The sequence below is a fragment of the Trematomus bernacchii genome, unplaced genomic scaffold (assembly GCF_902827165.1).
Source record: "Trematomus bernacchii unplaced genomic scaffold, fTreBer1.1, whole genome shotgun sequence".
Lineage (NCBI taxonomy): Eukaryota > Metazoa > Chordata > Actinopteri > Perciformes > Nototheniidae > Trematomus > Trematomus bernacchii.
In genome coordinates, this window is record NW_022988043.1 from 8,090,898 (window position 1) to 8,110,560 (window position 19,663).

Below are 19,663 nucleotides of genomic sequence, written 5' to 3' on the forward strand. Positions count from 1 at the left end.
GCCCAGCACGTTCATGTGACGTGTTTAGTACATGAGTTTTACCTTTACACATGGGTGCACAATAAGAACGGATTATATGATAATATGAATACTTTCGTGACGTTTCGCTCTCTCAAAAGTTGGGCCATTTTGTCTTCATGCGCCAATGAGCAACTCTCATAGGAATGAACGAGGCCCCGCCACCCACGCTGTATCCAGTTCTTATTATACATCCATGGTGCTAACAAGCAGATCCAGAATTTTCGCTCCTATAACGTCATTGACGACATCCGGCCGACGTGACACGTCCCAACCTATCGTCTCCGGCACACGTGACACGTCCCAACCTATCGTCTCCGGCACACGTGACACGTCCCAACCTATATTCTCCGGCACACGTGACACGTCCCAACCTATCGTCTCCGTATACAGTCGCAGCTGTGTGTCTGTGTATTCAGCAGGATGTCTGCTGGAGGCTTAGAGTAATGTTGTTATATATATAATACATATAATGGCACTGTTCTAGCGGTAAACACTTAAGAAAGAACATGTCAAGCTAGGTTCTGTATCAGAAACAATGCGCAGCGTGTTTTGGGAGTAATATGCTTTGTGCAAGCATGCTAACACTCAGAGCTAACCATGGAGCTAACGCTGTAGGCTACTGGAGAGAATATGTGTAATGTAATGTCCTTGTGGTAAACCCTGCGAGAGAGAAAGGTTTGAGCTCCATACTGTTTCAGAAATAAAGCTTGAAGTGGTTAGGAGCTAGGGCTGAACGATTAATTGATTTTAAATCGAAATCGCGATTTGAAATGATGCAATTATCAAATGGCAAAGCCTGCGATTTAAAAAAAATGTTTTGTTCTTCTTGTGTGTCAGTCATCCACACCAATCATAAGTGCTGTGCTCCACATGTACCAGTCATTGTTAACCAATCAGAAGTGGCCCATGATAGTAGGTGATAGACAGATTGATCCAATCACCTGCCAAGTATTTTTGAAATACTTTTCCAAATGGCTTCCAATGGAGCTTTTCTAGATGGTTTGGTGAAACAAACCATCTGAGTCAGGTTAGTAATGCTCCATCACATGTTTTACATCTATTACAGGATGAATCTTAAACTGAAGCTTGACTTTAAAGCAACCCAATGGAAGTTTCATGTAAGTTTAGTTCTTTCACTCGTAGCTCGGGCTGCGGGGGTGCTAGAGACGGGAGCACGTTGATACGACCTTTCTAGCCGGAGATATGGCCGCATTTTACAATAAACTTCCGTTGGGTCGCTTAAAAAAAATATCGCAAATCAAATCGCAATCGCAATATCTGTCAGAAAAATCGCAATTCGATTATTTCCCCAAATCGTGCAGCCCTATTAGGAGCATAACATTGCATTTAATCACTGCAGCGTTTAGCTGAGCTTCTGACCGTATAAATCTCTCTAGCAGGGGAAAGCTGCGTGACGCTACAAAGGGGCGTTCCATTTAAAGCAGAATCAGCCTGTTTGCAACAGGGCTGCAAAAGAGGGGTATGAGCAGTATGAGGCATGGCTACAATGGGTGATCTGTTTGGTATTTTAAGCAAAAAACTTCACAGACATGTTTTATATAGGTATGGCCCTACAATATATTTTTCCAATATAGCATGATAGGTCCACTTTAAGTTTTGTTTAAAATTGTCAATGTAATGCACGTTAGAGGTTTTGTGTTGAACATGAAGTTAGCTAACTGTAGCTCACTCTACCAAAGGTTGGCATGTTAAGCTGTACTTTATGTGGCAGCTCGCTTAATACAAGGTGCTTCATTCTAAACTTCTCTTACAAATGTGTGTTAATCTACCTGAAATTGTAGGGACAGTTTTTTTCTACTCAATGATACAGACCATTGTTGAGGAGATGCAAAACATACTGTAAATGAGTTGGGTCCGACATATACTTTGAGTAATGTTACTTTGCTGCTAAAAAATGAAACATTATCAGATGAGGACATCACCAAAGTGTGTGAGTCTGTCAGGGGATTTGATCTGTTCTCTGCATGCCGTACAGGGCCTATGTACACACTGCTCTGGTATTAATTAAAAATATAATTGTAAAATGTAAGTCTCCCGCTCTTGTCATCGTTCAGGCTTTGCATTTGAACTCCTATGACTGGTTGCGGACTTGAAGGGAACGACTTCCTGGCCTTCCTGACATCCAGGAAAAAGGTGAGATTCTAATCAATTTCAATGCCAAAAGCAAGTTATTGTTTTTAACTTTTTTAATAGGATTTTTTGGGGAATCTTTTGGACAGTAGAGATCTACTGGAAACAGTGGAGATGGAGGAGATGATATGCAGCAAAAGGCCCAGCCGGATGGTTGCTGCTCCGTGTGGAACGTGTTCTATCAGGTAAAGCACTTTGGTACCCAGTTATTTATGGTATTGAGTTTGAATTTAGCCTTTGGAATGTAATTTCCAACAGTGCATTGTAAAGACTGAAAAAACAGGCTCGGGGCTTAACAGGTTAAAGCTTGACATGATTTGGTCTTTTACTTAAGAGGATGTTTGTCCTCCTGTGTTGTCTTATTTCCTTATATTTCTTTCAGGTGTAACATCTACCAATGGTTGTACATGACATAGACCTCCCCCACCTCTTTGCTGTCCTACTAGTCAACCCTCCTGATCAGAGCCTTTCCTAAATAGTGGTAAGTTGTTTTACAGTTCAGTGTACGTTAATTTAGCAACTTAATGCTTTACTGCTGTTGAATAAACCCTATATTGATAGTGATTTTATTAAAACTATGATTATCAATCTTTTTGAATCCAATTACAATAATCTTTTTGTTATAATTGTAAAACACATCTTAACATCCATCAGCAATCAATAAAACAAATTATCCAACACAAAATAGAAGAAATCTGGACCTATTCTATTTCTTTTTATACAACAGCATCTATTGGGACTGCTCATTGATGTCATCAAGAGCCATTCTACCTTTTGTAGTCGGCCTCTTAGAATGTTTATAATTTCTTTGTCTCTTAACATTCCTATAATAATTTGTTTTTTTATTGTTGATATTGTTTTGTTCTTTATTTTTGTTGTGAGAATCACTTTGCAATTGTGTAAGTGCTATATAAATAGTTAAACTAATATTATTGTTGTTACCATCATTACTATTATTAATAATGTTTTCTTTGTTTTCTTTATTCATCGCTGCAGAAAGGATCATGCCAGCCCCCATCAAACACCTGATCAAGAACTTGTGAATTTTCAGGCAGAAAAGATGAAAACACCTGTTCAAAGTTTCCTGTACATGGAACCATGCCTGTATGGGACTCTGTTCCACATGTCTTCAGTCAGTTCTGGATCCTATGACTCGGACACTAGTTCTACCAAGGCTTATTAGAGGTATGAGTCGTAGGAGAGGAGTGGAGTTATCTTTGTATTTAGGCTGCAAGTCGACAAAGGTGATCAAGTGCTGATGCTAATAATGATCCGATTAATTTGATATTGATTGTCTGCCAATACCGAATCCTGATCCGATTCTTCTATTTCCCAGATAATACAGCTGCACCGTGTACACTAGCTCTATTTGTTTTTGCCATTGTAATTCACCATAAGCAATTGTTGACTGTAACATCTATGCCAACCAACTGTAATTTGTAATGTATTTTACCATACTTTAACGGTCAAGTTCTGGCAACCACAGCAGCCCAAATGTTAATGTAAATGTCAAGTTTTCTTTTTACAGTGTACTTATATCTGTACATTTATTTTCAGTTTGCTTCAAGAAGTGGCTTCAACAGACATAAATGCAGGCCAGATTGGGAAAGGCTGGACGCTACACAACGGGAAACATGGACATGAACAAGGAAAAACAAAAAACACTTTCTTTGTTGCCTTTTTCTTAGCATACATAGTGTTACTGTTTTTGTTACCATTTAAATATTGAATTCTGTTTATTACTTTTATTTTAAATCAAATGCACCTGTTTTAGATAATATATCTATTTTGATGTATAGGTTGATTTGCAGGTTGGTTGTTATTTGTATAATTATTGTATTGTTACAGTATTGTTACTGGTTTAGCTGGTGGTGCACCAGCTAAACCAGCTAAACCAGCCATCCTGGCCAGCCTAATATCTACTGGCTGGTCAGGCCTGACCAGCTAAATTGGTCTAAGCTGGTTTTTTCAGCAGGGTACATTTATTACCCAGATTAAAACTAGATTTTACAGCGAAGACATTTGTTGCTTTTTCTGGACTTTTAAACAAATTATTTTCCCATTCTCCTCTACTAGGCCTATTATGTCATTTCATTTTTACTGGTCAGAAACTATATTTAGTTCCCAGTGGTGTAAAGTAGCTAAGTACATTTACGCAAGTTCTGTACTTAAGTACAATTTTGAGAGACTTGTACTTTACCTTTTTATTTTTGCTACTTTCTACTTCTAAACCACTACAATTCAGAGGTAAATAGTGTACTTTTACTCCACTTACATTTGTTAAATACCTTTGGTTACTTTGCACATTAGGCTTGCTTAACAATGTAACATACTGTACACATTAATAAGACTTTAGACTTTAGTACCCTGCAGCATACAAAGTAATTCAAGTTAGTTGCACCTTTGATAAACACATGAATGCATCAATAATTATAATCAAAACATATAATATATTATCCTGAAATGGGCCAATTCGCATAATGAGTACTTTAAGTATATTTTTATGGTAATATTGTTGTACTTTAGCTTGAGTAACATTTTGAATGCAGGACTTTTACTTGTAACAGAGTAGTAGGCTATTCCTACATTCTGGTACTTCTGCCTTTACTTAAGGCAAGGCAAGGCAAGGCAAGTTTATTTATATAGCACCTTTCAACACAAGGTAATTCAAAGTGCTTTACAAAAATGGAAGACATTTTAAAAATGGCATTTAAAATCAGTCATTAAAAAGGAAAGATAATAAAATAAACATTAAAAGAAAAAATACATGGATAAAAGTTAAAAGTTACAGTGCAGTTTAAGATGTGAATAGTTCAATTAAAAGCAGCGGCAAAAAGAAAAGTCTTCAGCCTGGATTTAAAAGTAGTAAGAGTTGCAGCGGACCTGCAGGTTTCTGGGAGTTTGTTCCAGATATTCGGAGCATAATAACTGAATGCTGCTTTACCATGTTTAGTTCTGACTCTGGGGACAGAAAGCTGACCAGTCCCTGAAGACCTGAGGGTTCTGGATGGTTCATAATTTAGCAGTAGGTCAGACATATATTTTGGGCCTAAACCATTCAAAGCTTTATAACAAGTACAAGATCTGAGAACTTCTCCCACCTCTGAAAGTTTCTCTTACTAAGCCTACTAACACCCCAGAGAGGGAGAGAGAGAAGAAGCCTGCTCCATAAACCGAAAAGCTTAACTCGGCAGCGAGGGAGCGCGCGTGTCTCATCCAGACTGTCCCATCATCCCCTCCCTCCCCCCTCTCTCCCGCCCTCCCTCTCCCTCTCTCTCTCTCTCTCTCTCTCCACGGGATGGCTCAAATCAAATGCGGAAGTTTACACCCAGGAAAGCTGCGCGGCGCTAGCAACACGAGTGTTGACATGACAGTGGATCTGTAGCGAGGAGAAGGAGCGGCGCGTCGGTGACAGCGAGGCGGGCTGACCGCGGGAACACACCGGAGCCAGCGGAACCGGACTTCACACTCACATGGCTTCAATGAATAGCGCAGACCGGAGAGCTTTTGCTCTAAAAATCAACAGGTAAACACGTCCCGTAGCTTAGCTCCAGTGGTTTTAGTATCAGGTTGAGTTTCAGGAGTGAATGTGAACTCTTGGTGCCTCCCCGGAGAGATAGGAGGGAGGGAGCTCGGTCCTGACAGTCGGAGGGGATTCCACAGGGGAGCAGGCAGCCACATGTTGTGAATGTTAATGCTGCAGGTTAGTTCACATTGTCCCGGAAAAAAGGCAGCCTACAGGATAGTTAACTTCCAACTTGTTTCCAACTTTATCTCAAAAATAAATACAGAGTATAGTTAACTTATGGTGCTTGTGGCAGCCATATGATCCAGCATGAATGCATCTGTATTTATCAGTCCTTTCCTCCTCATGACGATGACGAATCTGTATCTGGTGTTTCTATAATGGTCATTTCCTGTGGTGTGAAAGGTCTAACTAGCCCTTAGAGCTGCTATAAGAAGCGATGTGGTCATAGTTCCTGCTGTGACACTGGCCAGGTGTGGAGGAAGTATGTACATGGAAGTCTATTGTGTACCATGACTCCTCTGTAGTACAAGTCATTCAAACAAATACAATACTTCCTATGATTTTGCTGCACAGGCAAATAAAGCTTCCCCAGGGCTGACAGTATGAGCAGGTCAAACTTGATGTCTTGAACATCTTGTATTTGAAGGAAGCACAGTTTTAATCACCATTTGATAATATCTCTAAACCACTCTTTACCAAAAATATGTTTCCTTGTTTCTGCAGCAACACACCAAGTGTACTAACTTAATCTTTGTATTTGGAATGAAAAATAATGTTTTTTTTGCATTATGAGTTTGAACGATCACTTTTAAAGGTTTGTAACGATGCACGTATAGACAATTATTGATGAATCTTCTAGCTATTCTCTTTATTAATAGTTTTTACTATAAGATCTATAAATACACTGAAGACTACCAACCACATTATTACAGTTCTCAAGCTGACATTGTCAATTGTTTTGGTCCTACAACAACTATTACATATACAACGATACAAAACAGAGCAAATCCTCACAATTGAAAAGCTGAATCAAGCACATGTCAAGCATTTCTTCTGAAAAACGTACAACTTTACTTTTAAATCTAAATAGCTGTCCATTAATGTCTGATCATTTCAGCTCTAGTTCCACACATTCAATTGTTTTTTCCATGGAAAATAACATCCAGAACAACGACAAAGTGAACGCACTTGACTCTTATTTTGAAGAGCCAGAAGAAATCATGGATCCTCTCTTGCTGTGCAGAGCTGAGCTCAGCTGCTGAGGGATGTGAGGATCTTGGGTCACAGCCTGAATCCAGTGATGAGACAGCAGACGGGCTGGTTAGAAAATGCTGTGCTGTAGCAAAGCATGATGTTGTGGAATGAGTGGCTGCAAAGTGCGAAGCAGCAAAGCCAGTAAGTGATGATGCAACAGACGTAGTTCACTCTGTTGACAGTGATTCTTCTGTTTTTAGTTGTAGGGAGAAAAAACAGTTGTATATTGACTGAGCAGTAGCAACATAAGTGTACAAGCTATAGAAATGATCAGACAGTCAATACTATCAGAGTAATCATTTTAACCTTTTTATGGTGGACAGTTGACAGGTGACAGTAAATGATGATGAGAGAGAGGAAGGATTATGTGCAACACTTGGCCCAACCCGTGTTCTGTTATGATGACATGGTCAGCATCTACCTATAGGCCACTATATGCCCCAATTTATGTAGTTTGAAAACTCATGAATACACACATTAGTCAAACTATTTTAAACATTACTCCATGGATATAAATAAACTATAATCATGGCAACAGACACAACAAAACCCTCACACAGACAAAGAGGAACATTTCAACAGTTTGAAATAGAAGTATACAATATGTTGAAGGCCGGGAAACCTGGTGATAGCCACACACTCATCTCATATTTGTATAAGTGTTGCTGCTTCAGGGTTAATAATGACAGTGACACGTTGTTATATCTACCCCTATATATTCGTTGTGGAGTGTGAAGGAGATCCTGCACACTGTGGACACTTGGTTTCGCTTCACTTTTTTTGTAGCTCATGGCAGTTTTATATCAGGAAATGTGGGTTTCTTCATAAGCACTCAAAAAGAGGAATGGAGAAGATGTGGGAGAATATGTCAGTAAAAAAGGTAGCGCAGTGTTATTCAAAACTGTGACAGTTTTGTTGAGTAGATCGCGTCCTAGCATATGGTAACAGGTGTGAGGACAGCTGTGGACGTGGGGCCTCTGTCGTTCAATACTCCTAAGAGCCAGAGGGATCCAGATTGAGTTACATCTGATTTCCTGTGGGCTCTGGTTAATGACATCTGTTAACCCTCATGGCTGTTGGTGGGCCATCTAGTGATGGGGTCGGTTGGGTGTCAAAAAGACGTATAGCTTACTAAAAAAACGTTTAATGAATCGGGGTTAAAGCATTCAAACTCAGCTAGAAGTTGTTTCAAGTTGTGTCACTTTTTTTCTGGCATGACCTGAGTCCTGCTAAATGACTTCTGTGTTTGTGCGTGCCTCCCTTTGACAGGAAGCCGTGATGGTGCTGATAGCAGTAAGACCCATTAAGTCTGGAGACATATGATAGTATGAGACACGCTGTGGGGGCATCCCTTTGGTCTTCTTCCTCTTTTCATGAACACCACACCACTTTCTGTTTTCCTGTGTTTCTTTTTGGCTCAGCTGAGGGATTAAGGACATATGGGGGAGAGCAGAAGTTAAAGGAGTTAAAGGTCAAACCCACCCTGATAATAATGATGGTACTCAGGATAATTGTAGACTGCATGGCTGAGTAGCATGCGGGCGAGGTGTTGCGTCATGAGGTGTAAATACCGATAATCATGAGTAAAATTATAGATCTTGCTATCTGGGGGGTACTATTAATCAGAAATGTAGCCATGAGAAGAATGCAACTGCGGTTTTAGAGCTGGATTCAATTTGAATACTGCTTGGACAATTATTTGAGAAATGCTGAAAGGAAAAAACCATATGCACACACAGCAAGTGCAGGCCTGCCATAGACAGCATGACGTGCCAGCCTCTCTCTATAGGGAGGGGATGATAAAAGGTTTTATATCTCGAAGCCACATTGACACTTCCTGGCTGGGAGACCTTTAAAACAATACTTCTTTAGCATGCTGCAGTGTATAATTGTAATGTCTAAGGAACATGAAACAGCTGTTTGGCAGCTGATGATATTCAATTAAATGATTCTCTAACAATTCTAAAGGATTGCTGACATATTAGAGGTATGTTTAACATCTCATAAAAACATGAAGTGGTAGGGTCTTACAAAGCAACCTTGTCAAATGTGGATTGTTTAAACATATTTGGCCTTCTAGCCTTCCTCTTTGTCTTTGAATAAGAGACAATGTTGTCTGATCAGGATGATCTAATTAGCACTGTGTGACAGATTTAATCGTTAGTTGTAGCAATAGTTTCGACATGACAAAGCAATGCTGTATTTGCTGCAATTGATATTCATGTTATGAATTATGTTGGGCTCTTATGCATACAGACAACAGGATATTAGTGCCAAAAATGTGTCATCAGCCCTGATTTATAGCTGGAGTCTGCTGTCGGTAGGGATTTCCTGGTAGCGGCTGTTTAAAGAGTGCAGTCCTCATCAGTGTTGATTACCTATTCTAATTATATTTAATCAAAAAAGACAAGGAAAATGGTAATCATTGGCATCACGCGTGTATTCAAACTGATGAATGCTGGCTTGATAACTTCAATATAAATGTCAGAGGACATTTTGCAATAGATCTTCAGAGCTTCACATTGATCCCCAGGCCTCGAAGTTTGTTATAGTGACAAACAGTATTTTGAAATGCACACATTTCCCTTAATTAGAATCGTACATTTAATATGTTTGGGATTCAGGATGAAACATGTAATATTTGTGCAGTTAGCTTAAAGTTGCAGCCTACACTGATTTACTGTTGCTGGGTCTGATCACATTTTATTTATCATCCTCACGCTGGTGTTGAGCAACATGCCTCATGGGGGATGCCACTATGGTCATTCTCAGAGATGTCAGATCCTAAGCCCAGTGCCTTGATGAGCCACACAGACCTGAGGCTGCTTTCAAGAGCAACGCAGTCAACTTCATTACCCGCTGTTTTTACAGACTGAATCAGATCTGTTTTAAAACAATATTGTAATACTCATTTCCACTGAACCTTTCCTATTCAGTCTTCTTGACATTTATTAACCAATGACCTTGACTTATGTGGTCTCTCTGCAAAAGCACTGTAGGCTTTGTTGACTGTCAAATATTTGTCCTCTTTAAAGTATTTTGGGTTGATCCATTTCAAGAAATGTTGACTTGTTCGGTCTTATTCAAGGCTTATGAAAGAAGCTGCTTTTTCTATTATTTCACCAGAATCACCAACATCCAAAGCTCTTCCTTTGTTTTTATGACAGAAGCCGCTTTGGTTTTATGTAACCAAAAACACAGAGGCAGGGGCATTTTAAGGAGAATGACAGATGTAGTGTGCTGTGACAAGCTGTTTCTCTATTAGTGCTGTTAAGCAGTCAGAATGTGGATGCATGTGTGTATTCAAATATCCCTTAATATAAACATTCTGTAGTATGTGTTGGTATGTATGAAGCTTTGAGCTTTGTCTTTCTAGTGGCAATGAAAGATAAAGAGGGAGGGCACTTATTAGTGGTGAAGTGGCTGTGGGTTTTGTCTACACACGGGGTAGGGCCTGTTTCTTTTGAAGTAAAGTTATAAGAAGGTTTTACAGGGTTTAAATTGCCTTGGGTACAAGTACAATACACCCACCAGACAATATGAGCAGTGTATATCATCAGTCGCATAAATCCCAGCAGTAGCCATTCTCAAATCAAAGTGAGAAATTCTACTGAAAAAACTAATCTGACCAAACGGGAGTCTGAGACAGAAGTCAGACCTCTGGCCTGTCGATAACTCCTCCCCAGATACCTGCTGAGGTGGAGCTGTGAGGAGTGTCATTCTTTGTGTTGACCTGAAGCTTTCTTGGGCTTTAGTTCCTTACCTACAGCCTCTTTAATCTCCACAGGCTTATGTGATTTGACACATTGCCTTACTAAGTCTTACTAAGCGTTACTAAGCACATCCCTTTTAGACATCTCCGTAACAATTGGGTGTTATTGATGTGCAGGATATGTGTGTACACAAGGTGTACACCTTCATCCGGCAGTCGACTACGGGTTAATTATATGTGGAGAATGATGTAGTAACAGTAGCTTTTGCACACGTTAGAATTGTTCTGCATTTCTGTATATTGTTGCATCATTGTAGATTTTTAAATGACAATGAAGCAGCTATGTACGTATGTAAACACAATTGTGCTGCTTCTGGACCTTGCTCTTTGTGTAAATGTGTATACTCTCCCACCCATGCCATAACCTCTTCTGGCATTCAGTTATTGTGTTGACTCAGCATGTTATGGGATTGACAGGAGGGAGGGAGGGAATCGTGTTAAAGAAAATGTGCATGAATGTCAGAGAGTGTTGTATTCTTCATTATTGTCTTTTAGATTGAACTGTAATTTCCAAAAAGCACCTGCTTTGGTGATGTTGTGTTGCTTCATAACACACATGATATGAGTTTTCAGAGGTTTGCATAAAGCTGTTCTACAGACTTTACATGCTTCATGCCGCCTCATTGGTTCAGACATGCTGGGATGGTATTCCTCCCTTGTACTGGCGTTTATGGTTTGTGGTGGTAATTAGTGACAGGGCTGTCGTAACAATGGCTTTGGGGACTTAATGAACCCATGAGATTGACCACAGGGGAAGCGCTGGGGAATGTGACCCACTTACTTAAGTCTCTCCCCTGTAACTCTCCCCTGCGTGGCAATGTTACAGTGAACTGTTTTTGACATTCTCACATGCGGAAATACAAATATGAGCAATTTTAATGACACACAAACTAAAGCATACAGACACAAATGGCAAACACACATACTCATGCTTATACACACAAAACTAGCCTTTCATCATTCAACAGCAGAAAATAAAGCAGTCATTGTGTAGAGTTTGGTCCGGCTGAAATGATATGGTAGATTATTTACAAAGAAAGACAGTGTACTAGCTCAACTTAGCATTGAGATGAAATGTGGGCAACAAATTGAGACTCTGGCTTTGTTCTTGTCATCCTCTGTTCTCTTCTTTTTGAATAGGGCTACAGCCAGTCAAACACACACACACACGCACACACACACGCACACACACACACACACACACACACACACACACACACACACACACACACACACACACACACACACACACACACACACACACACACACACACACACACACACACACACACACACACACACACACACACACACACACAAATACCCACACACCCAAATACCCAACTACTCAATATATTTGAATACTGCTCCATTCCTATGTCAAGTTGATTTCCTGCTCAGTCTGACCCTTAAATCACGACACCATATTTATTCCACTGCCTGTATGGCTGCCAGCATCACAAAGCCTTTACATACTGAGCAGAGATTTGCTTCTGTAGAAGCGAACAACAGGTTGAATGCAATTACCATGACAGACCAATTTAAACTAATCAGAGTGGTAACAATGGTGGAATTAGTGTTGCATCTCTCATTAAGATACACTGTGTGCATGTCTGTCGAATTGTATAAAAGGTTTTACATGAGGTTGTAGATGTTTTTTTTAGAAGTAATACAGTTTATACCCACAACTATGTCATGCTGGTGTAGCAACTAGTATCATCTGCCTCCTGAACACAACCCCTTATGTATCTGTATGTGTTTCCATGTTTTTTCCAGACACTCTTCTGCTGAGATCAGACGACACTTCGGAGGGAACAATGTTTCTCAACACAGCCGAACCAGCTCCAACGCTTCGGCCTCGGTGTACCTAACTGTGGTGAGCTTTATTCTATGGAAGAAATTCATTGGCTTTTGAATGAAGTTATTCTTGTCCAGCAGGTATTTGTCACATGATACAGTATACGGTATGTTTACAGTCACCTAGCATTATCTGTTATTTGCATGCTATCATGTGCCATCAGCTGCAGGCAGGTTTCAGAAAGGAAAGTACGCAATGTGAGGATTATTTTACCCAATAACGTAAAAATGTAAATGTCTTTTTTATGCACATAGTAGCATATGCTGCTGTTTAACATTTAAGGTTTGTTTAAGAAGGTGAGCAGACTTAAATTGCAAACTGTTACATAATGTTGCTTCACTTAATGATGTAAGGCTAGGTGCAGTGGTTCCTCTAATACTGCACTCACAAAGTTGAGTGTTTATGTTTGCACCACCAAAAGGATATAAGCATATCTTCTTCACATCCTCTTAGCTGTCATTAGTGCTGAGCATGCCTGACTCAGTGTGATGTCTCTGAGTCTCGAAGATTATATTTGAATCAGAAATTCTGCCACAACACAAGTTACTGCATTTGCAAGAACAGCTGTCTGCAAAGAGCTGAGTTGTGTTTTTCAGGAAGAGTATTTCTTCCTCTTACAATAGATGAGATGAGGGCTCTGTCATGACTTCACATGCTTCTGTTAAAACTTGGCTGACACTTCCTGTTCTTTGATTTAGCAGGGATTCAAATCTAAGTATTCCTTAGTTTTTGCAGAGGGTTGAATCATATTACAGTAGTTATCTTGCCTCCTCAGTTGAATCCTAGCAGACAGTGAGTGTTCCTGCTCCCTTAAGCAAGCAGACAGAATGATGCAAAGTAATCCTTTGCAGGGATTTGTTACCACTGCACTCTTAAGTCTCTCTGTGTTACCCTCTGAACCTCTGTCTCCGCCTCCCACATTCGTTTATTCCTCTGTCAGTCTTCCTGCTTTTTTCTATTTCTGTCTTTCCCTCACATTTCTCCTCTCTCTGCCACCCTACATCTCTCATTTTAAGTTTCCTAAAGCTCTCAGGCACTAAGTCTCCTGACATATCTGTGTGCATGACGAGCCGAAGCCTTTCGATACTTACCCAGTGATGATCCTTGAGCTTGTCAGCTGACAGGGTTTGAGGAGGAGCACTTGGACCATCCATCCCCACCCAGCTGGCAGCATGCAACAGGGTTAATCTTTAACCTGCTTGGGAAATGGGTCAGTGCCTTGGCTACCGACAGGCACTGGATGGGGCCTGCTTACCTTGCAGCTTACACAAGCACATCTTTAATATGGCTGGATTTGGGATGCGGGAGAGGGATTTGAATTCTCTAATCTCCTGGATGATAGTTTCCCATTATTCAGCAGTCACGTCTAGCGCATGGATGAGGGAGGGATGTTTGTTGAAATGAGGGAGGGATGTTTATTGCTTCACTTGTGACACGGATCACTTTGTTGATTACCACAATTCTCCCTCTCTATTACTCTCCTGCTATTTTTAGAGGAAAGTTGATCCGTGTATTAGGTTTAATATACAAATTGAGAGATTAAGTAGAAAATCTGCATGTGTTTTTTTTTAGCATGTGTGCAGCGCCTGTGTGTGTGTGAGTGTGTGTGTATAAGCAGCGAGCATTTGTGTGTGTCTGTAGTTTCAGTTCCTGTCTGTTGAAACACCGGTTGATGGAGGGACGCCTCGCTTGATGTCACTTCCTCTAATGTCTTGTGGTTTCCCCCTTTCAACTCTGAAATGCAAGACACTTTGCCTGAACGCTACGAAACTGTTGTCAAAACATTTTGTGGGTTAGAAAAGTCAGACTCAACTTGAACATTCATTCTGATTCGCTATAAACCCTTCTTCCACTTTTGGTAATGCCATTGTTTCCTCTCACATCTGCTGAAGTTCCTAGCTTCTAGGAATATGAGCATCATTTCAAAGAGGATCTGTGCACTGCGCTGTGGCTTAGTTTCAACAAAAAGTCAGTAGGTGCACACTGTAGGTTCCCGTATCCGGAGTGCGCCATTTTGTACGCTTCCTTTTTTTGGTGCAGTTTTCCGTTTAAAGCAGGGTAAGTCTACAATCTCTGGATGAGCTCTACTGTAGTTTATTCAGACTTTAGAATGAGATGATTGGTAATCTTGATTGTCTTTAACTTTGTGATTGAAGTCAAATGGGTTTGCATTTTGAAAGAATCTTGTTTCTCATGACTTCTTTACATGTCTGTTTTCCATCCCTGCTAATGTTTACCAATGTCTTTGAGAATAGTGATTTTGGTAGGTGCATGGATTTTAAAATAGTAATTGGATTTAAAGATTTGTCTTTTTATTTATTTATTGTGAGTCTGCACAGAATTGTCTTAGTTGTTGATTACAATGCTTCCTACAGGTAAAAAACACCATTCCCCTAAATAGTTGCAAAGGCATCACTTTTATTATAACCAATGACCAATAAGATGAAATAAAGTGTGGCTGTTGTTTGGCAAGGAGAGGTGGTTTTCTTGCTGGCAACTCTCACGACTCCACAGAGCAGCAGGCGCTGATCAGAGGCATGCATAGATTTGCATTCATTTGTTTTTGTTAGCCTCCATACCAAACAAGAAAAAGGGGCCATGCTACAGTGATTGTTTGAACTGTGAGGCCAGGGAAAGCTTTTTTTGTTTTGTTTATTTGATTATTCATTTTAAGAAGACACTGACATGGTTTCAACAGCCATGACCATGAACAGTTAAAAGAACATCCAGAATAACACAGGATTTATTTTTATTTCCTCTTTGGTACTACGAGGGGCATGTAGAAGCACAAAAAACCCCAATGTTAAAAAAAATAATTAGGAAATACCTAACTGCCAGTAGAGAGGCACTATGGTTTACGCCTCCTGTATATAAGGGAGTGGTCGGTTTCATCTACAGTGCAGACCTGTCATTTAACATAATAATAATACATTTGGTTCACCTGGCTGTCTGTGTATTCGTTCTTGTGTTGCATGCTAATACTTACGCATGTGGTACAATTTGCTCTTGATAGCTCAGCAGAGAAGATACACCTTAGGGTGAATTGATGTGCAAAAACATGTCTGTAGGCAAATGGAATTTGCTTGGCTTTTAAAAGTTGAGTACTGCAGTGACTCATCGTGTTGCTGTAGTCATCTCTACCCCTCTCTGTGTTCATATTATGTGATGTGTGTCTGCTGTTGGCCTGTTTCGTTCTCTGTATTCTTCTCTTTATCCCCTCTCTGTCTCCCGTACACACACTTTCTTTTACATTCAGTCTTTCACACACTGCCTGTTTGTCATGCAAATGCCTGTGCAAGATTAAACAAGGTTTATTATTCTTTTTGGATAGTGCCTGGATAGTCTCTGTCCTCCAGAAGTAGCTCAACATATACAATGCTTCCTGTATGTTCATGTAATTATAGTCATTTTGAAAATCTTTCATAATTTTATTGTGGTATAAGTTTATTCTGAAGCTACATTAGCTACAACCTTCTGACTGTAATCAGATTGGTCTGCCAAGTTTGATGGCACTCTTCACAGAAACACCTGCTCCATGCAGGTCCCTTTTGTGGAGCCAGCTGGGCGTTATCTCATCACTTGTTTTCTTTTTTCAGCATGCTCTTCCTAATGACACAAAATCAGTCTGTTGCTCCCCTTTAAGTGCACCTTGGAGTTTGTCTCATGAGTGCACTGATGATTTGAACAAAATGTACTGATTCCAAGACCCAAATGACAATTTCAGCCTTTGTTACTGTACATAAAAGTGATTACAGCTTTTCCTTTGATCAGCTGGAGCATTGGGGGCTGAAATATATTCTGCCTAAAAATAGGTTCATAGAAAAAACTCTGCCTGCTGTCTTACGCAAGTTTGTTCTAGTTTCTATTTGCGATTGTTCTCTAATCTTTTGTACCTCTACAGGTAAGATGTATTGGGAAATAGTCATGATTCAACTTGTTTGGTCCCATATTTCCTCTCTTCGTTTGTTTTCTTTGTCCTTGCCTCTTTACTATGTGGACTGTAAAAACTCCTCACATTAAGCTTTCCCAAACTAATTCATCTATTTCATATTTTGTCTTTTTCAAATACTTTACCCTAAACCTCCTTAGACCAATCTGAAGCAATGCCTTGATTTATGCCATTAATGCTTTCCTTGTAAATAATTAATATCCAACTTCCTTTTCACCCACTTAACTCTTTTAAACTACAAATATAATTACCCAAAGCTTCATTATATCATAGTATTTGGTGCTGTGTGTCCTAATTCTTCATTTCCTCCATCCCTTTATTCTGCAGCCTCAGTCCTATGAAGCAGTGGAGCCCTTAGACCTGGAGGAATTCCTGATGTCACAGCTAAAGAGTGGAGACTCTACCCTGATGCAGGAACTTGGAGACTTCCCTGAGGATGACCTGAAGGTGGATCAGGTGGAGAAGGAGTGCCGCACTGCGAGACACTCTGTCCCTGAAGATGGGTGAGTCACAGGATGTCTGACATCTTCAAACTGTACAGCTACCAACTTGAAATCTGAGTGATAGCGAGCTTCCTGGCAAAAACATGAACAGAAAGATGCATAAAAGTTACTTAATTAGGAATAACGAAATGGGGAAAAGGATCAGAAGCATAGATAAAGAAAGTTGAAAAACCTTCTAAAATGATTTTGTTATTTGGCATACATCAGGTGTACAAATACAAAATATGTCCACTAAGTTTTTAGGAGAATATATGAATTTGCAGAATAAGAAGAAGTTACAATCTCAGATGAGGCATTTTGTAAATGCCTTCAGTGTTGTCAGTGTAAAGTTATTCTGCTGTCACGTGTTGTTAGCTTATTCTGAGCATTCACTTGTCCCGCACCTTGACCATGAGTACAGATTAAGATAGAGGAGGAATTCAAAGATTTTCGTTACAAATGTTTGCCCTTGTGTCTACATGATAATGTGTGTCTTCTTATCCTGCTTGTCCTTCTCTTCTTAGACTGGAGTTGGATCCTCATGTGAGAGACTGCGTCAAAAGTTACATTCAGCCGTGGCTTCTGGTCTCGAGAAGGTACATTTTCCTCTGAATAAACACAACAGTTACAGAGTGAGTTTTTAGGACTCTCAGAAGAGCAGCTGCTTTACACACTGTTTGGTTTCACATAGAAACCCTAAAATTACAAAGGTTGATCTATATTTGGAGTATACAATTTAGAAAAAGTAACTCCAAGCTGATTTATTTTTAAACTAAGATCACCAAAATCACATAAAGATGCCCACGCCGGTATCTTAGCTGTCACACTGCAACAGGTGCCAACTGCTTCAAAAGTTGAATGTGTCTGTGAAACAGGAAACACAAGGCCTGAGAGAGCCTGATAAAGATTAAACACTGGCCTCGTCTGTCTGATACATTGTAGTGCTCGCTCTCTCTCTCTACCACTCAAACACTTGCATGCAATACACACACACACACACACGCTGTGACTGTGTTGCGTAAGGCTTCTGTTTTTGTTGTTATCTGGTTTGATTAGAAGTGCAGAGGTGTATCAGCTGTAACATGCATGTTGTTTTTTATGTGTTCGGCTGTCTGGTTCTTTGACCTGGTGTTTGTGTGTTGTGTTTGTGAAGGTGCCAGGGCGATGGCTGGAGTGCGTATTCGGAGCGGGAAGGTCTACACAAACTCCTTCGGAAACAAACCTTTGAGTCCGACGTGGAGCCATCAGACAACCAACCGAAGCCAGTAAGAAGCACAAACAAAGCACACACACACACACAGTTACATTCTGACTGTTTGCTACCTAATAAAGAAGAAGTGTTGCCTTCTTCAGAGCTGGTCTTGTGCAGTGTGGCGTGCAGCGTTGCCACATTGAAACCATTCCTCACTTTGCTTCTTCTGTCACTTTTGTCCTCAACATTTCTAAAGACCGGTCTTGCTGCTGTTGTGTCAGTCTGCTACTATGCATGAGTAATGTTTTATCAGATCTTTCTATATGTGCTTGTTGTTAACAGTGAGGCATGAAATCACCTGAGTAGATTTCATTCAAGTAAGAACAAACAAAAGAAAATATTACAGTTCTCTTACAGCTTAGTAGCTATAATATTATCTTTATAGATTTGAAGAGTCCAATTGTAGAGAAGTAGATTTACATTTTGAGAAATACCCTTTTTTAATGCATAGAAAATGTTTGCCTTATAACATTCACTCATATGTGAAGCTAGTGCTAGCAGTGGTTACCCTACCAGCACCTATACTCCTATATAAGAATAGTTTTCCCCTTTTTTGTAAATTGGTTGAAAATAAAACAAATTACAATGTGTGCTGCCCGGGGGCATAAAAGTTAAGATGCATACCACATAAAATATTAACAAATAAAACAGCAAGGTACAACACTTTAATAATTAACTTTGCAAGTGCTGGTAGGTGAAAGCCAAGCTGTTACACCTCTGTCACTTAAATAGTCTATTGTCTTTTGCTCTATACTAGATTTTCTAATCTAAAAGAGCAAATAAGTACATTTCCCACATTTTGTAGCAGAACTACAGTACAAAAAAAACGTTGTCCTTGAATGCCGACATGTTGCACTCAGTTAAACTGTGGCCGTTTCTCAATCGCGAGGATATTGGCTTCCAAGCCAATATTTCAAGGATGCTACGTCCTCGAGTGCCGCCGAAGGACTGTTCCAATCTCCAGCATACTTGGAATTCCACCGAGGCCGCGTCCTTGGTTTGGGGGAAATTTCGAGGCTGCACATGGGTAGACTTTGCGTCCTTAAAATCCCCACAATGCTTTGCGCATGGACCAATTTCCCTAAATCTGTGGCGGAAGATGTAAGGCGGGGCCTCTCATATGACGCACACCTGCACACTTGCTAGCCTGTTCCACTCTTTGTTTTCCGAATGCCAGGAAGTATTCTTGCCTCGCTTCTGAAGCAAGATGCTCGGCTCGGCTGTGCTACCAAGCAAGCATCCTCGCGATTGAGAAACGGCCTGAGTGTTTTGTGAGAGGAAGGACATTAAGTGAGAGCAGTATGGCAGTACATACTGATCAAGGCCTCAGAGAAACAACAACACTGGTTGTGAAATGTGAGGGAGGAGTGGGAAACTGGGGTGGGGGGTGCTTCA

General features: G+C 40.2%; 1 protein-coding gene across 3 annotated transcripts in view; it reads left to right on the plus strand.

Annotated features, from left to right (window-relative positions):
* Positions 1–5,495: 5,495 nt before the first annotated feature.
* Positions 5,496–19,663, plus strand: part of dock8 (dedicator of cytokinesis 8) — a 50,642-nt gene continuing 36,474 nt past the window's right edge. For 2 of the 3 annotated variants that reach the window (XM_034118687.1, XM_034118688.1), the window contains exons 1-5: positions 5,496–5,698; positions 12,504–12,603; positions 16,862–17,037; positions 17,541–17,612; positions 18,170–18,281. In XM_034118687.1, the coding sequence (XP_033974578.1) occupies positions 5,646–5,698; positions 12,504–12,603; positions 16,862–17,037; positions 17,541–17,612; positions 18,170–18,281 (513 nt within the window). In that variant the 5' untranslated portion in view covers positions 5,496–5,645. Of the gene's footprint in view, positions 5,699–12,503; positions 12,604–14,355; positions 14,644–16,861; positions 17,038–17,540; positions 17,613–18,169; positions 18,282–19,663 lie in introns of those variants that run through there. The other variant, XM_034118689.1, reaches the window with a different exon arrangement.